We start from the raw sequence: 15,425 nt of genomic DNA, 5'->3' as shown, positions 1-15,425 counted from the left end.
CGGTCCCTCTCCTTGGGGTCGATCTTAATGCTGAGCCAGACATAATAGGTCCCATCTGAGTTGGGGGCCACATTTCTATGGAATGCTTCATACTTGCAGACCTCTCTGTCCTTCCTCCAGGTGGCCCGGATCTCCTTGGGGTAGAAGCCAAAGGCCTGGCAGATGAGGACCTCCAGACGGTCATTAATGGCCTTATGGGTCACCTTCCCCACTGGAGGCTCTGCAGAAACAGCAAAAGAGGAGTTCTGGGGAGTTTCTGGCCAGGTGTCTGAATAGGTAGGAAGACCTCACCTGGCCATCCTCTCTCTGGTTCTCTCCTCTCCTGAACCTCCGGGACCCTCAATGATTAGAGGCATTGAAGCCCTTGAGATTGATTTTTGAAAGGGGTACATAGAAATTGGGTCAAGTTCTCCTTCTGACAAAACAATTGTACTGCTTGGAGCTTCGTCCAAATTTGACCACCAGCCTGAATTGGTAGTTTGGAATTGAAATTGTTCAAGTTGCCCCAGGTAGAAATTGGGAAAAGATTCATATTTTGATTCGGACTCAAACCCGAGAGGTTCGAATGAGTTTCTTCTGCTTTGCAATCTTTTTTTTTCCAGGGAACTAGAACTGGGTCTTCCAGCATGAATATATTGTTCAGTTATTTTCATCTTTGAAGTCCTTATTTTGGGGGGCATTGAGGGTTATTTTTCTTCTGTAATTGGACATGGGATACTTCCTGACCTTTTTCTGTGGTGACCTTAAATGGGGTCATGGCTATGCAAAAGGTAACGGTAAAAGGAGTCGGATTTTACTCTGCTACTCATTGCCACCACTAGGGGGCAGGGTTCACCCCTATTTCAAGGGAGCCAATGCTGTCCTGAGAAATTTCTGTGCTCTGGTGGCCAGCGTGACATCACAGAGCGCTGTGTGTGCCCATTGATTCCCACTTGCAGGCTTTTGAACTGCTAGCTTGGCAGGAGCGGGAGGAGAATGGGAACTCGCCCCGTCATGTGGTGCTCAGATCTTGAACCTGGACTGTTGAGACAAGCCCAGCATCTTAACCACTGAGACCCCAGGCTGCTCCCTTGCCTATTTAAGACAGAAATAATATGGGGGAGGGGGAGCCGACGGACACATGCTCCAAAGTGCCACTCACCTCTCATCTCCAGAGCCCCCCTCCTGTAGGACTGGTATGTCTGCAGCCACTCAATGCAGGTCTCCTCCAGGTAGATTTTTCTTCCCTGGGACCACTCTAGATGGTCCTCCCATTTCTCCTTGACCTTCTCAGCCTGGGGATGAGCTGCCACCCATCGGAGGATCTCTTCATCAAACTTGAGGAAGTCCATCCCATTGTAGCCGTAGTGCAAAAACCCTCTTTTGCTCCCGTCTTCCCTGAGCTCACAGCCCCACATCACCTGCCAGGAGTGAAGCCCTGAAAGAGACCCCGAGGGGCGGTGAGAAAGGCCCAAGATTCTTCTCCCTGAACACGTGAAAGTCTACCTCCCACCCCTCCTAGGGAAGGAAACTATCAGGCTACAGAACGTTTCCCATTCAATCAACTAGGATGAACGTATCAAAAGGAATCCTTTATTGAGATGAGACAATTCGTGTAGTGGTTAAAAGCAGCATCTAAGGTCTCTCAGGCGTGCAGAGATAGATAGGGGAGTTTAAAACCCCTCCCCTTATCTCGATGTGTATTTAGTAAAACAAAGAGCCAACCTGTTAATTCCCCCTCGCCCCCTTTTTAGAATGATCTTTTCCAGAGTTTCCCAGGACACATCTCACTGTGGAATTTTTATGGTCTCTTCATCTCCTGGCTGTCTCTCTCAGAGGTGATAGGTTCCGTCCACCTGGGTTTCCTCCCTCCATTGTATCATGTGTAGGTTATACAAATTTGATATAAGATTAAATATGTTCAGGTTACATCAAGAAGGATTTCTTTATCAGTCTCCCCCCTCCTTTTCTTCTTCCATTGAAGGAATGACAGATACACGGATCTGACAGAAACCTGATTTCTCTTTCCCTTCTTTATCCCGCTAGGAGAAAAGTCTTTTAACAGAATAACAGAGTTGGAAGGGACCTTGGAGGGCTTCTAGTCCAACCTCTTGCTTAAGTAGGAGATCTTATACCATTCCAGTCAAATCATTGTCTAATCGCTTCGTAAGAACCTCCAGGGTTGGGGCATTCACAACTTCTGAAGGCAAGTTGTTCCACTGTGAACAATTGTTCTCACTGTGAAGACATTTCTCTTTAATTCTAGGTTGCATCTGTCTTGGATGAGCTCCCATCCCTTGCTTCTCCTCCTGCCTTCAGGTCCTGAGGAGCAGTGGTCGCCAACCAGTGGGCCAGGGACCACTAGTGGTCCATGAGAAAACGTTGGTGGTCCACAGAGAAATGTCACCCCCAAAGCAATTAATCCAGGCTGCGCAGGAACACAAGGCTTGCGTCGCTTGCATTGCGAACAACATGAGGGAGTGAAAGGAGGGAGGAAAGGGCGGAGGGGGGAACTTGCCCCACTCGCCTCACGCACCTGGCCTGGCCACCGGGCTGCTTCTTTCTTCTGATTTTGGCTGCACACAAGGAAAGCAGCAAAAGTCTTTCTTTCTCTCCCCCCAACTCTGCCAGAAATGAGTCTTTGGGACCCTCCAAGGCCTCCTGCTCCAAGAGGCTGCGCCGGCATGACAAGTCTCACAAAGACTCATTTATGGCACAGATTGGGGGAGAGAACAAAAGACTTCTGCTGCTTCTGCTGCTTTCCTTGCATGAAGCCAAAAGTCTCTCTCTCTCTCCCCCCTCCCAAGAATGGAGCTGGAGACAGTATCCTACTATCCCAAATAAAGAATGATTGATCGCTAGGAAAATGGGGTGGGGAATTTTCCTGCAGACATTTTGGGAGATTTTCCCAGGATCTTTGGCCCCTGGGATTTAAAATTATGAGTTTGGTGGTCTTTGAGGTCCAAAAGGTTGGCGACCCCTGCTTTGGAGAATAGCTCAATGCCCTTTTTTCTGCGACAGCCCCTCAAATAACAGGAGACCACTACATGTCAGCCTGAGCCCCTCTCTTTCTTAAACCAGATATACCCAGGTCCCCATCATATGTTTTAGCCTCTTTTTTATAGGACTAAAACTGGACATAGTATCACAAGTGTGGCCTTATTGTGCAGTAGTAACACCAAACGCGACCTTCATATTTTTGCATTTTAATTAACTTGCATTCAAGTTACTTAACACTTCATGTGATCTTGAAAGTGATCTGCTATTGCAATTAGCCCTTGTTGGGTGGAGCCACGCCCGGGAGAAATTATAGGTTAGGAAAAAAAATTGTGTGTGTGTGTGTTTGTGTTTGTGTGTTTTCCACTGCAGAATAAGACCTCACCATTGTGGCCTTTTCTGTCCCTGAAGGCCACAGGTGGCACTGCTTCTGCTCACCTCCAGTCTGATGGCTGAGGTTTGATAACTTCTCCAGGCCAACCCCAAAGACCCACTCGAGAGCCTGGAGCCTCTCCTTCTCCACCTCCTGCATCCAGGGCACCAGGGGCTCCATCCTCCTGAGGAGGCTCTCATAGCGGACGATGGGCTGGTCATCCAGGTAGCTCTGAATGAAAGGCCGAGGCAGCCTCTGGCTGGGCTTTGAGTCTTGCGGGTGCAAATACCACAGGGAGTGCCTGAGGGAGCCTGGAGAGGAGGAGGAGGAGGAGGAGGAGGGGAAGAGGGGGGAAGAGGGCAGAATTAGGGGCTCTGGACTGCAGCTTCATTCCTTCCAACATCCGGTCATCCAGCAGGCCCCCACCCACCCAACCCATGGGCCACCCCCTTTCGGCCCTTCATCTAAAGATTGATGCCTTGAAGCTCAAACCCGCCTCACTTTGTCAAAGAATGAAATAAGATTGGTTCGGCATGATCTATTTTTAACAAACCTGTGCAGGCTTCTAGTTATAGCTTTATTTGTTTCTAGGTGTTCGCAGGTTATAACCAGAAGCCAACATTGCTTTGACAAGATCGTGGCAAACGAATCTTATTTCATTGTTTGACCAAGTGTTTAATTAGTGAATGAGCAAAATGTTGTGGACATACTATTGTTAGATTTCAGTAAGGCATTTGACAAAGTAGACCTCAACCTACTTCTTGGAAAGCTACAAGAATGTGGGATAGACAGTGTGCTGGTCAGACAGTATATAGTTAATTGGGAATAGGGAGCTGTCCCCTTAAGGGAATGCCTCATGGAAAATGTAATTAATGCCTCATGGGAAATGTAGTTCATGTCATGTGGTCACATCTGTAATCCTGATTGGTCACTGAATTGACCTCTAGTTGGGTTGGGGAAAGCCTTTGTTCTTTCCTTGCCTGGACCCAGCAGCATGCCAGATCCTTTGCTGTACCATTATGGGATGAAGATAACCATATTTTCACACTATGAAGACAACTAGGCAAAGATTGGACATTAGATGAATCTTGACATAACCGCGAGTTATACCTTGAGGATGCCTGGTGTGATCCATTAAAGAAACTTTGTATGGAAGTCTTTGTAGAGTTTAACTGCTTATCTTGGATATTTTTGGGGAAGATAAATATGGCTTAAGACAAGACAGACAGCACCACTACCAGATGGATTTGTAAATGGCTGACAAAACATACTCAATGTGTAATCCTTAATGGAACTACATCCACATGGAGGGAAGTACGTAGTGGGGTATAACCACCCCCAAGGGTCTGTTTTAGGCCCAGTACTTTTAATATCTTCATAAATGATTTAGATAAGGGAATAGAAGGAAAACTGATCAGATTTGCAGATGACTCCAAACTGGCAGGAGTAGCCAACACTCCAGGAAAAAAAGCTGATCCAAATTGTAGGCTGCATTAATAGAGGGATAAAACCATATAAAATATTAGTAGAGCTTGACAAAGCCTTAGTAAGACCACACTTGGAATACTGAGTCCAATTTTGGTCACCAGAATTTAAAAAGATGTAGAGATACTGGAAAAAGGATAGAGAAGAGCCACAAGGATGATTAGTGGGCCGGAAGGTAAAACTTATGAAAAATGGTTGCAGGAATTGAGGATGGATAGTCTAGTGAAAAGAAGGACTGGGGTGATATGATAACTTTGTCCCAATATTTGAGGGCTACAAAGATTTAATTTCAAAAAGATTCAATTTATTTTCCAAAGCACCAGAAGGTCAGACAAGAAACAATGAAAGGAAACTAATCCACAAGAGAAGCAGCCTGGAATTAAGGAGAAACTTACTAACAGGACAATTAACCATTGGAACAGCTTTGCCTTCAGACATTGTGGGTGTGCTTCGTTACTGGAGGCTTTTAAGAAGAGACTGGAAGCCATTTGTCCGGGAGGCAGGGCTCTCCAACTGTGGCAACTTTAAGACAGCTTGCTGGCTGAGGAATTCTGTGGGTTAAAGTTGCCAAGGTTGGAGAGCCCTGGTGTAAGATCTCCCACTTGAGCATGGGGCTGGACTAGAAGACCTCCAAGGTCCCTTCCAACTCTGTTATTCTGCCTTTGTCTGAAGTTCTGTATCACCTGAATAATTAATGAAATAATAATCAATAATCACGGTAATGATGTCCCGGTTTGAAGGGCTTCGACGTCAGACAGAAATCCATGATCGTGCACAGTTTCTGTCTGGGCTCGCCGCTGGAGCGCCCCGAGCCGCCTGGTTTCAGAGCTAAGCCACCCCGTAGAGGTGGTGAAGAGGGGGGTGACCGCCAGCAGGGTTGAGGAGAGCCGCATCTCTCCTCCTCAGTTGGCCATTACTCCCTTTTCTGAAGGCGGTTGCAGTGGTGGTCAGAAATGGACACCACAAAGAAGAACTCGACTAGAAAAGAATGTGCAGGAGGAAGATAAGAAGTGAAAGTTTTGGCTGGCCAGGTTAAATTGTAAAAGCAACAACTAAGGTACCCTGGAATTTAAACTTACAAAAAATAACTTCTCTCCCAAAGAAGAGTCAGAAGCAGCGAAGGAAAGTGAAAAGGGACAGATTTGAGGTTTTTTTTATGCGGGGAAGAAAAAGGAAAGGGAATGGAGAATTTAAGACTTAAAAAACCAACCCCCCCAAAAAAGAAAAATAATTCAAAAAATAAGTATAATGCTGGAAAGAAACAGAAGAGGTGAATACAGAAGAGAGAAATAGAGGTAGAGAGACAAGGGGGTAAAAAAGGGGATAGAGAAGAAGAGAGGGAAGAAGGAAAGGGAAAGAAGTTACAAAGGACCAGAGCAAGATATAGAGAAACAGGACCTATTTAGAGCTAATGGGTGAAAATCTAACTGAAAAAGGGATTATGTAAAGGTACATAAGATTGTATTGTTATATTAGTAATACAAATAACTTTAGAAAATTGGAAACGACGTATGATTAAAATGAGGGATAAAATAGTGTAATTTAGTGAAATGTTTGTGAATAAAATAAGTGAAATAAAATAAATGAGAAAATTGAATTAGGAAGGAACGGGAACATTTTAATTAGTTAATGTTTTATAAAATATATGTGAAGAGGGGAGGGAATTAACTATGGAAAGCTTATAATTGTTCCCATAGAAGTATGATATTTAATTGAAAAGTAATGTTAAAGATGTTAAGACTTTAATGAATATTAATATTAATGATAGAACTGAATTGGAATGGAATGTTGTTTTAATTATATAGATTTATAATTTTTTCTTTTTTAAGAAAACAGTGTGCATTTTAATAATGTACCAAGCAGAATCAAAATGGAAGTTATGCATTATATTGAATATTACAACTTTAGGAAAAGATATAAAGGTGTCATACTCCAATCAGTAACTACAGGAGAATTTTGTTTAATGAGAAAAGATAATAGATAATTGAAACAGGACAGACAAAAATATAAATACAATGATTTGAATTGAGATGAGATAATTAAAATAAAATTGAGAAAATTAAAAGAGGGGAGAAGCTATGTAGAAAATGTAAAATAGTAATAAGATATGGAATAGAATATAAAAATGAGCATGAACCTGAATTTGTGTCTGTTCGAAGAAATATAACCCGGGATACGCTACTTTCAAAAAAGGTGTTTTATTTGTATTTTTTTTTCTCTTTGTGTAAAACTCAAATAAAATTTACAATTTTTTTTAACAATAATCAGGGTAATGATAATCATAATAACAACCATAGTGATCATCATAATAATCATAATAACCACCATCATAATTAACGGCGGCAGAAACAGCAACATCATGGGCCGGCAGCATCGGTGGCCACAGCAATAATAAATGCTTCCGTTTTTCATTGGGCAACGTTGAAACGGTGTCACTGGGAGCTCCCTCAGGCCTCTGCCCCCCACGGGTGGTTGCCTCGTGCTGCAAAGGGAGAAAACGGAGGAAGTCAAGGCCCTGATTTGTAATGGGGAGTGTAGGAGAGGATGTTTTCCTAGCCCCCCATTGGTTGTCTCTCCCTCCCCTCCAGTCCTCCTGGCCCCTTCCCTGACCCACGTTCATCCCTCAGAGCTGATGGGCTGGAGAGACTGAGCTGGCCTGGATCCTCCCTGCAGAGCATCGGATCAGAAGATCCCAACCAGGAGGGGCTGAGCCCCAGAGGAGCCCCATGATCTCTCCAGGGCTACCTTGGAAAGACTTGGACTAGGGGGTGGATTCCCCCACCCCACAAGCCCCACCGTCTTTTCCTCCATGGATTGTCCAAGTGGGGAGTTTTGCCTCTTAAATAGAGTTCAGCAAGTGTCTGGCTCACCTCTGAGCTCCCTTTAGGCTGGAGCATTGCCTGTGACTGAGTCTCATCTTCTGTGCCATAGATAGCTGGAGAAGGAACCTCTTCTTGAGAAACTTGATCAGGCCAAGTTGTCACATTGCGAAGGAATTTTTTCTTGACCTTCCTCCCCTGGTCTGAAAGATTGCAAAAAGAGAGGACAGCTAGTTAATTTTGGGGGAGCAGCTCCTGCCTGGGATAGCGAAGGACTCAAGCTGAAGGCCTCCAGAAGGCCCAGATGGTCCAAGTGGCCGGATTATAACCCAGTGTCTTGAAAAAGAGGCCTTAGTGCTCCCAGCAGGTTATGACAATGAAATGGAGCACTCCTGGGGGTTATTGAGGAATAACCAAGTTGAAACTCTCCTTGTGTCAGCCTTCAAGATCTTCTACTATTGCTTTGCACCTTTTGGCTGTCATAAGTAACAGGGGGAGGAGGGGGGTAAAGTCTGGGAAGTGAGCTGGAGGTGTTACATTCTAGTGTTGTAAAAATGAGGAGGGGGAAGAGGACATTCTTGCTTAGGTTTCTATTTCTTGCTTTGCTTTCTTTCTTCTGCGCAACTGAAAACTTTTATCAAAGTATGCCAAGGTCAATGGACAGAAGCCTCATCCCCACCTGAAGATGTCCACATGATCATATTCACAACTTTTAATTGGAAGAATCATTTGAACTATGGGGGGTGGGATCATTTCTATCACTTTGTATATGTGATTTACGCGCCTAATTCCTTAGATTCAGAATTCTATTGTAGCTACCACTTCATTTCCAGTAAAAGATACCTTTTCTCTAACTAAAAGAGTCTTCAGTATTTCTTTCTTGGATTTTGAACGGAGCTCAGCCTGACACCTTGCTTCTATCTGAGCTCCTAGAGATAGATAGATAGACTCCTCCTTTCCACCACAGGAAAACCAGAGCTGGTTTTGTTTCTTCAGGACCAATATGGTGTATCCAATAAAGTTTTGCTTTTGGGAATTCAAAGCTGCCGAGAGTCTTTCTTTGATTTGGGTTCACTAGTTGGACATTTAATGCCTTGTCCTAAAGCAACATGAATTTATTTTAAACAATGATGCTAGATCACCGGGGCCTGATGGATTACATCGCAGAGTGTTAAAGGAGCTGGCAGAGGTCATCTGAGAACCACCGCACCATATCTTTCAAAAATCCTGCAGCACCGGGGAACTACCAGAGGACTGGTAAAGAGCTGATGTGGTTCCCATCTTCAAAAATGGGGAAAAAAAAAACAGACCTAGGGAACTATAGACCAATCAGCCTAACATCAATACCCGGGAAGATACTGGAAAATATAATAATAATAATAAAAAAAACAGATCTGCCAACATCTAGAAACAAGTAAAATATTAACTAGCAGTCAGCACAGGTTTGTTAAAAACAGATCATGCCAAACCAATCTTATTTCATTCTTCAACACAGGGACTAAATGAATAGACCAGCAAAACACTGTGGACATAATATTTTTAGATTTCACCAAGGCTTTCGACAAAGTAGACCACAACCTACTTCTTAGTAAGCTAGAAAAAACGTGGAATAGACAGCACCACCACTAGATGATTCCCAACTGGCTGACAAACCATAAACAACAACTTGTCCCTAATGGGTCTAAGTCTACATAGAGGAAAATAAGCAATGGGGTGCCACAAGGTTCCATCTTAGTACTCACTCTTCAATATCTTCATTAATGACTTAGATGAGGGAATGGAAGGGGAACTTACCAAATTTGCAGATGATACTAAGCTGGCAGGAATAGCTAACACCCTGTTGGACCCTGTTGTTATCCCCAGATGGGATTGCAAGCAGGGGCAGAGGACAGGGGCCCCATCCTCCATGGCCCCACCTTCCATCAGAGCTTCCCTGAAGGTCCCCCTTCCCAGATGAAGAGGCATATGAATCTTCTCAGGGGCAGGATTGTGGCTCTTCTAGTGCTTCCCAGACCATTTAGGGCAGGGGTCACCAACCTTTTGGACCTCAGGCACCACCAAACTCATCATTTTAAATCCTGGGGTCCACTAATATGAATTTTGACTGACGGTGGCTTGCTGACATTGGTGGGAGAAAGACAGAGAGAGAGAGAGAGAAACTCTGATCTAACCTCTCTCTCTCTACCTCCCCTCTCTCACACACACAATCACACAGAGGCAGGGGTGGGATTCAAATTTCTTAACAAATTTCTCAACCAGTTTCAAATTTCTTAACCAGTTCTGTGGGCATGGCCTAATTTGTGGGTGTGGCTTGGTGGTCATGTGACTGGTTGGGCATGACTTGTATGTAAATATTATAAATATTTTTGTAAATATTGAATTTTTTATTTAAAAAGAGCAACTTTTACCCAACATCAGGCAAAGCAGGCAGGCAGATTGAGTTGCTTGCAGAATCACAGATTCATTCAGAGATCTATCTTTCTGCCATTGGCTACCTGAGTCTGCACTGAATAATAGAAGCTTCAGTCCTAAGGAAGGTTCAGCTCTGCTTAAAAGCAGAGCCAAAGATCTTAAGATTAGTTAGAAGGCAAGAAATCCAATGATTTCCTGCTTTCTAGCTAATTTAAATCTCCTGGCACAGCAGAACGGATGATGGTCAGGGGAAAAAAAGGAAAAATAGCAACTTAGCAGGCAAGTTTGCCAGGTAAGGAGTGAGTGGGTGGGGAGGGTTCCCGTGGGCCATGTGGGTGGCACAGCCTTGTGTTCCCACGCAGCCTGGATTAATTGCTTTGAGGGGTGCTCTGGGGTGACATTTCTCTGCAGACCACCAAAATTTCCTCCTGGTCCACCAGTTGGCTGTGGCCCAGCAGTTGGTTATCACTGATTTAGGGGACTCCTGATATTTGCTCCTCTGTCCATTGAGGCCAAAGAGGCTTCCTCCCAGATATGAGGAATGTGGAACATTTTGAGGCTTACAAGGGTTGAAAAAAGGGCTGCGTAGTTTCTTCTTCCTTTCCAATTCCTGTTCAAAATGCTGTTTGTGGGGAAGGGTCTCGTGGGGGCCCTGACTGCAACTCTCAGAGAAGCTCTTGCCCATCCACCCCAAAACAGTCAACACAGAAGGACCCAGGGGTGGGTGTCAGTGGATGTGCCTGTTTCACTTACAGTTCAGGAAGAGAATCCAAACTCCCAGGATTACGCCTGTAACAATTACGCCTGTAACAATTCCCACCACGGGAATCCACCACATTGGAGCTAAAGAGGGAGAAAGAGGGCTCTGATTAGAGAGATGCTGAGTTCCCCAAAGTGGAGATGCTGAAAAAAATGGAAGCCTTTCACGACCTGCATTGGCCTCCAGGAAGTGCCCCCACCCGAAGGAAGCCCCTCCCCTCCAAGGCTTCAGAGGGAGGAGGGAATGGCCTTGAAGGGAAGAAGGAGGAGCCACAACCAAACATCTCATATATCTTCATACCGTTGCTATAAAATTACCATTTCCAACTCTTCTGACAGAAACCACTTCTCTCCCATTGCTAAACGCAGGACCTTTCCTGCTCTCCATCTGAAAACATGAGATGTTGCAGAAGAAAACTACCCCCCCACACACACACAGATTTTCAAACATTTCTCTAAAATCTACTTCTACCCTCTCAGCCTCTCACCTCTTTCCTCCTTGAAGGCCAAGTCCAGGGGCTCCTGCAAGCCCTCGTGCTCCAGGTGACACCGAAAACGGTCCCTCTCCATGGGGTCGATCTCAATGCTGAGCTGGACATAATAGGTCCCGTCTGAGTTGGGGGCCACGTTCCTATGGAAGGTCTCCTGTTCCCAGATCTCTCTGTCCCTCTTCCAGGTGGCCTGGATCTCCTTGGGGTAGAAGCCAAAGGCCTGGCAGGTGAGGATCTCCAGCCTCTCATCCTTCACTTTATGGGTCACCTTCCCCACTGGGGGCTCTGCAGAAACAGCAACAAGACCAGAGTTCCCAGAATTTCTAGAGTTTCTGGCAAGATGATTTAAATATCAAGTCCTCCTTTGGCCCTCCTCTCCCCCTCTTCCCTCTCCTCCTCTGAACCTGTGAGACCCACAAAGATGGGAACATTGGAGTGAACGTCACTGCAATAGGACTAGATCTTATTTTCCTGCTCAGTTTCTTTGTCTTTATTTGGGGGGGCATTGAAGATTATTTTCCTTCTGTAATAGGATGTGAGATACCTCCTGACCCTTTTCTGCAGAGGGTGGATTGGCTATGTAGGACAGAGATAAAATGGGGGAGGCCATAGAAACATGATCAGTGGAGCCCCCTTTTTGCCACTCACCTATCTTCTCCAGAGTCTTGTTCTTGTAGGACAGGTATCTCTGCAGCCACGCAATGCAGGTCTCCTCCAGGAAGACTTTACTTTCCTGGGACCATCTTGGATCCTCCTCCCACTCCTCCTTGACCTTCTGGGCCTGGGGCTGAGCTGTCACCCATCTGAGGGTCTCCTTGTCGAAGCTGATGAAGTCCATCCCATCGTAGCCATAGTGCAAAAACCCTCCTTTGCTCCCGTCTTCCCTGAGCTCACAGCCCAAATTCACCTGCCAGGCACGAAGCCCTAAGAGAGACCCGGAGGAGGTGGAGGTGAATGAAAAGGATGCAGGATTCCTCTCCTTAGAGAATAAATAGAGTTACCTTCTCTTCCCCCCTGGGGAGAGAAACCCAGTTTCTCTTTCTCCTCTTTATCAGACAAGAGGAAATGTCTCTTACTTCAGCTAACCCTGTTTGAGGTCCGGCCATGAAGAATTTCTGGGTGGGAGAGAGAATTGTTTCCTTTCCAGCAGGCATTGATGTCCCTGGTTCTGCTCACCTCCAGCCTCCTGATCCAGTTTTGATAACGTCTCCAGGTCAGCCCTGAAGATCCACTCAGGGATCAGAAACTTCTCCTTCCCTGCCTCCTCCATCCAGGGCACCAGAGGCTCCATCTTCCATGTAAGGCTGTCAAAGCGGATGATGGGATGGTCATCCAGGTGGACCTTAATGAAGAACTGGTGCAGCCCCTGACTGGGCTCTGAGAGTTTCAGGTAGAAGTAGGACAGGGAGTGTGAGGGAGGGCCTAGAGAAGGAAGGGGAGGAGAAGAGCAGAATTGGGGGGAGGTTCAGCCCTGAAGCTCCACCCCCTTCAACAGTTCATTGTCACAAACAGTCTCTCCCCAACAAGTTCTCTAAAGTGGAAGAAATTGGTTCTCCCCCTTTTCTCTTCTGCTTGGGAAGATACATTGGAGGGAAGAGCCCCCAGCAGCCCTCGGACGACCCTGGGAACATCTGGGCAGGGCCACATCTGGTTAAGTTCTTCCTGCAGCTCCTCTGGGCTCTGGGGATTCCCAGGCAGCTGCTTGTGGGCCTGACCTCCATGGTGACCCCAAACACCCCACAGTGGGAAGCGGCAGGTAGGCCCTATTTACATGGAAGCTAACAAGGGAGCGGAGCATCTTTCCAGCGAGGGCAAAGTTTGCTGATAAGTGGGGAGCTGAATGGCGAGGACTTTGCCCAATGCCCAGGCAGGAGGTGGAAGGAGAAGGAAGGGCTGAAGTCCAAACTTCGCTTTTCACTTTTACTCTCTGTAAATGGGAACCGATTACAAATCAGATACCAACGTTTTCAAACCGGATTCGGTGAAACGGAGGATAAGGAAGAGTTTTCCTTGTGCGAATGGCGTTTGGCATTGAGGGGGGATGGGGGAGAGAGAGACCCGACCCAGGACATGAGCTTCCCCTCCGCCGTCTGTTGCCCCTTCCCCAACCCCCGCAGCCGACGCCAACTCACCGCAAAGAGCCCCAGGCCCGAAGGAGACCAGCGCCACTCCGAAGAGCAAAAGGACCGGCACCGGCCGGTTCAGCGGCATCCCCGTCCATCCGCCCTTCGCGAAGGACAAGCCGCTTAGGCGCCTCTCCCGGTCCGCGTCCCGTCCGGATCCGCAAAGAAGCCCAACTCTGCTGAACTTCTCCGTCCCGTCCCCGAAGAAACAAAACAGCGCTGCTCCCTTGCGCTCTTCCCGGGCCGTGGAGGAAGGAAGGGAGACGCTGCCCGCAGCCACCACCTCGCTCATTCTTCTTCCGAGGCTCTCCGATCGATCCCCCTTCGCCTCTTCGCCCCTTCGGGCTTTCGGGGAGCTTTAGGCAGAAGGCGGCCCGTCGATGATCTGAAGGGGATGGCCTGCACAGGAGCCGCACCCGTTTCCTTCCCCGCTTCTCAGCCCCGCAGCCCGGGGGCCGAAAGGACGGAGGCGCCGGGCAAAAGGAGCCTTTATAACCGGCACCTGCAGGCACCTTCGCTCCGCCCAGGACAGCGCTGCCCTCCCTCCTTCGCCCGCCCTCTCGGCCCCCATCCTGGCCGCCCCGAGAGCTCCGCTAAAGTTCTCCGCCCGTCCAAAGTTGGCGCCTCTGCTTTCTTTTGCACGGGAATCAAAGGGAATCTGGGGGGAGGGGGGGTTATGCCAGAGGGCTTGGGAAAGCAGCACCACTTCTGGGCCTCGGCCCCCTCCCCTCCCCTCCCCCTGGGACAAGCCAGCCAGAGCCCCTTGGAGGTGGGGGGCAGGGCCTTTGGAGCCAGGCTCTCTAACTCCCAGTTGCTGTTTCTGCTTAGTGCTTCAGGGGAGCCCAAGGGACAGCGCCCTGCGCTACAGGGAGACCTCAACTTACAACAGTCTGTTTAGTGACTGTTCAAAGTTCGCAACAGTAAAACTGAGGGATGGCCATTTGAGTGAAAAATAAAAGGGAATGTACAAAGTTGCCCCAGCATCTCCTTTAGTGAAATTCCCTTCCTCTATTTATTCATTCATTCATTTATTTATTTATTTATTTTCATTTGTTATCAACTTATGAACGAGGGACAGGTTCACAATACAAGGAGGGTTTTAATAATTCGTGGCTCCTGTGAGACAGTTGATTTTATTATGTTTGGTGTTGACTTTGGCCTCAATGCTGACTGACTTTCTGAGCAAGCAGTAAACAAGTTTACAGGGAAAGTTCCACCTCTTCCTTCTGGGTCTTATCTGAGGAAGAAGTCGAAGTAAACAAAAGAATGTTTATGGTTCCTTTTGACCCTTCCTTCTCTCCACCCCACAGCCGGGCAAAGGCTGAGCCTCTAATCAGCTGTTTCCTGATCACCAAACTACAGGAGACTCTGACCTGGGAGCCGGAAGTCTCCATTCTCTCTACTCAGCTGTAAGACTCCAAGCATAGGAGTTTTTTGGGGGGGATCAGCTCCACAAGGAGCTGTGGGAACCCAGAGGTCCCCCCACCAGATGTGTCCAGCTGTCTCCAGGGCCAGCCAAGAGTTGCTTGAGAACTTCTTCCAGGGTTAATCTCATGACTGGGATCCTCTGAAGTGAAGCAGGCAATTGGACTTCTCTTAGAGAGTTGCTTTTCACCCTAGTATGGAGGGAGGGGCTGGAGCTGCAGACCCCACTCAATTCTACCCTTCCCCCTCTTCCCCCTCCAGGCTCCTCCAGGGACTCCCTGTGCTAGTCCTGCTGGAGGGTGTCAGAGCCCAACCAGGGGCTGCCCCAGATCCTCTCCGTGGTTGCCTGCATTACCAGCCCAGGGGTGGGATTCAAATACTTTAACAACCGGTTCTCTGCCCTGATGATTTCTTCCAACAACCAGTTCACCAAACTGCTCAGAAAGTTAACAACGGGTTCTTCCAAACTGGTGCGAACTGGCTGAATCCCACCACTGCATTAACCTGATGCTGATACAGATTTATGGTGATTGGAGTCCCCGGTCAGCATTTTTCTAAGACA

The 15,425-nt window shown here is 47.1% G+C and overlaps 2 protein-coding genes across 2 annotated transcripts in view; both read right to left on the bottom strand.

Annotated features, from left to right (window-relative positions):
* LOC113451615 (uncharacterized) overlaps positions 1-4,345 on the bottom strand; it is a 46,294-nt gene extending 41,949 nt beyond the window's left edge. The window contains exons 1-3 of the mRNA XM_087923131.1: positions 4,330-4,345; positions 3,415-3,660; positions 1,142-1,417 (exon numbers count right to left, since the gene is read on the bottom strand). Of these exons, the coding sequence (XP_087779257.1) occupies positions 1,142-1,417; positions 3,415-3,660; positions 4,330-4,345 (538 nt within the window). The remainder of the gene's footprint in view (positions 1-1,141; positions 1,418-3,414; positions 3,661-4,329) is intronic.
* A 2,671-nt stretch (positions 4,346-7,016) lies between these two features.
* Positions 7,017-15,425, bottom strand: part of LOC113454929 (uncharacterized) — a 37,029-nt gene continuing 28,620 nt past the window's right edge. The window contains exons 15-22 of the mRNA XM_087923130.1: positions 13,951-14,096; positions 13,448-13,794; positions 12,492-12,737; positions 11,964-12,239; positions 11,313-11,600; positions 10,819-10,908; positions 7,705-7,856; positions 7,017-7,316 (exon numbers count right to left, since the gene is read on the bottom strand). Of these exons, the coding sequence (XP_087779256.1) occupies positions 7,089-7,316; positions 7,705-7,856; positions 10,819-10,908; positions 11,313-11,600; positions 11,964-12,239; positions 12,492-12,737; positions 13,448-13,794; positions 13,951-14,096 (1,773 nt within the window). The 3' untranslated portion in view covers positions 7,017-7,088. The remainder of the gene's footprint in view (positions 7,317-7,704; positions 7,857-10,818; positions 10,909-11,312; positions 11,601-11,963; positions 12,240-12,491; positions 12,738-13,447; positions 13,795-13,950; positions 14,097-15,425) is intronic.

The sequence above is a fragment of the Pseudonaja textilis genome, chromosome 2 (genome assembly GCF_049901715.1).
Source record: "Pseudonaja textilis isolate UNSWEBS1 chromosome 2, rPseTex1.2, whole genome shotgun sequence".
Lineage (NCBI taxonomy): Eukaryota > Metazoa > Chordata > Lepidosauria > Squamata > Elapidae > Pseudonaja > Pseudonaja textilis.
Note: the sequence above shows the minus strand (reverse complement) of the source record. Positions and strands in the feature narration are given on the sequence as shown.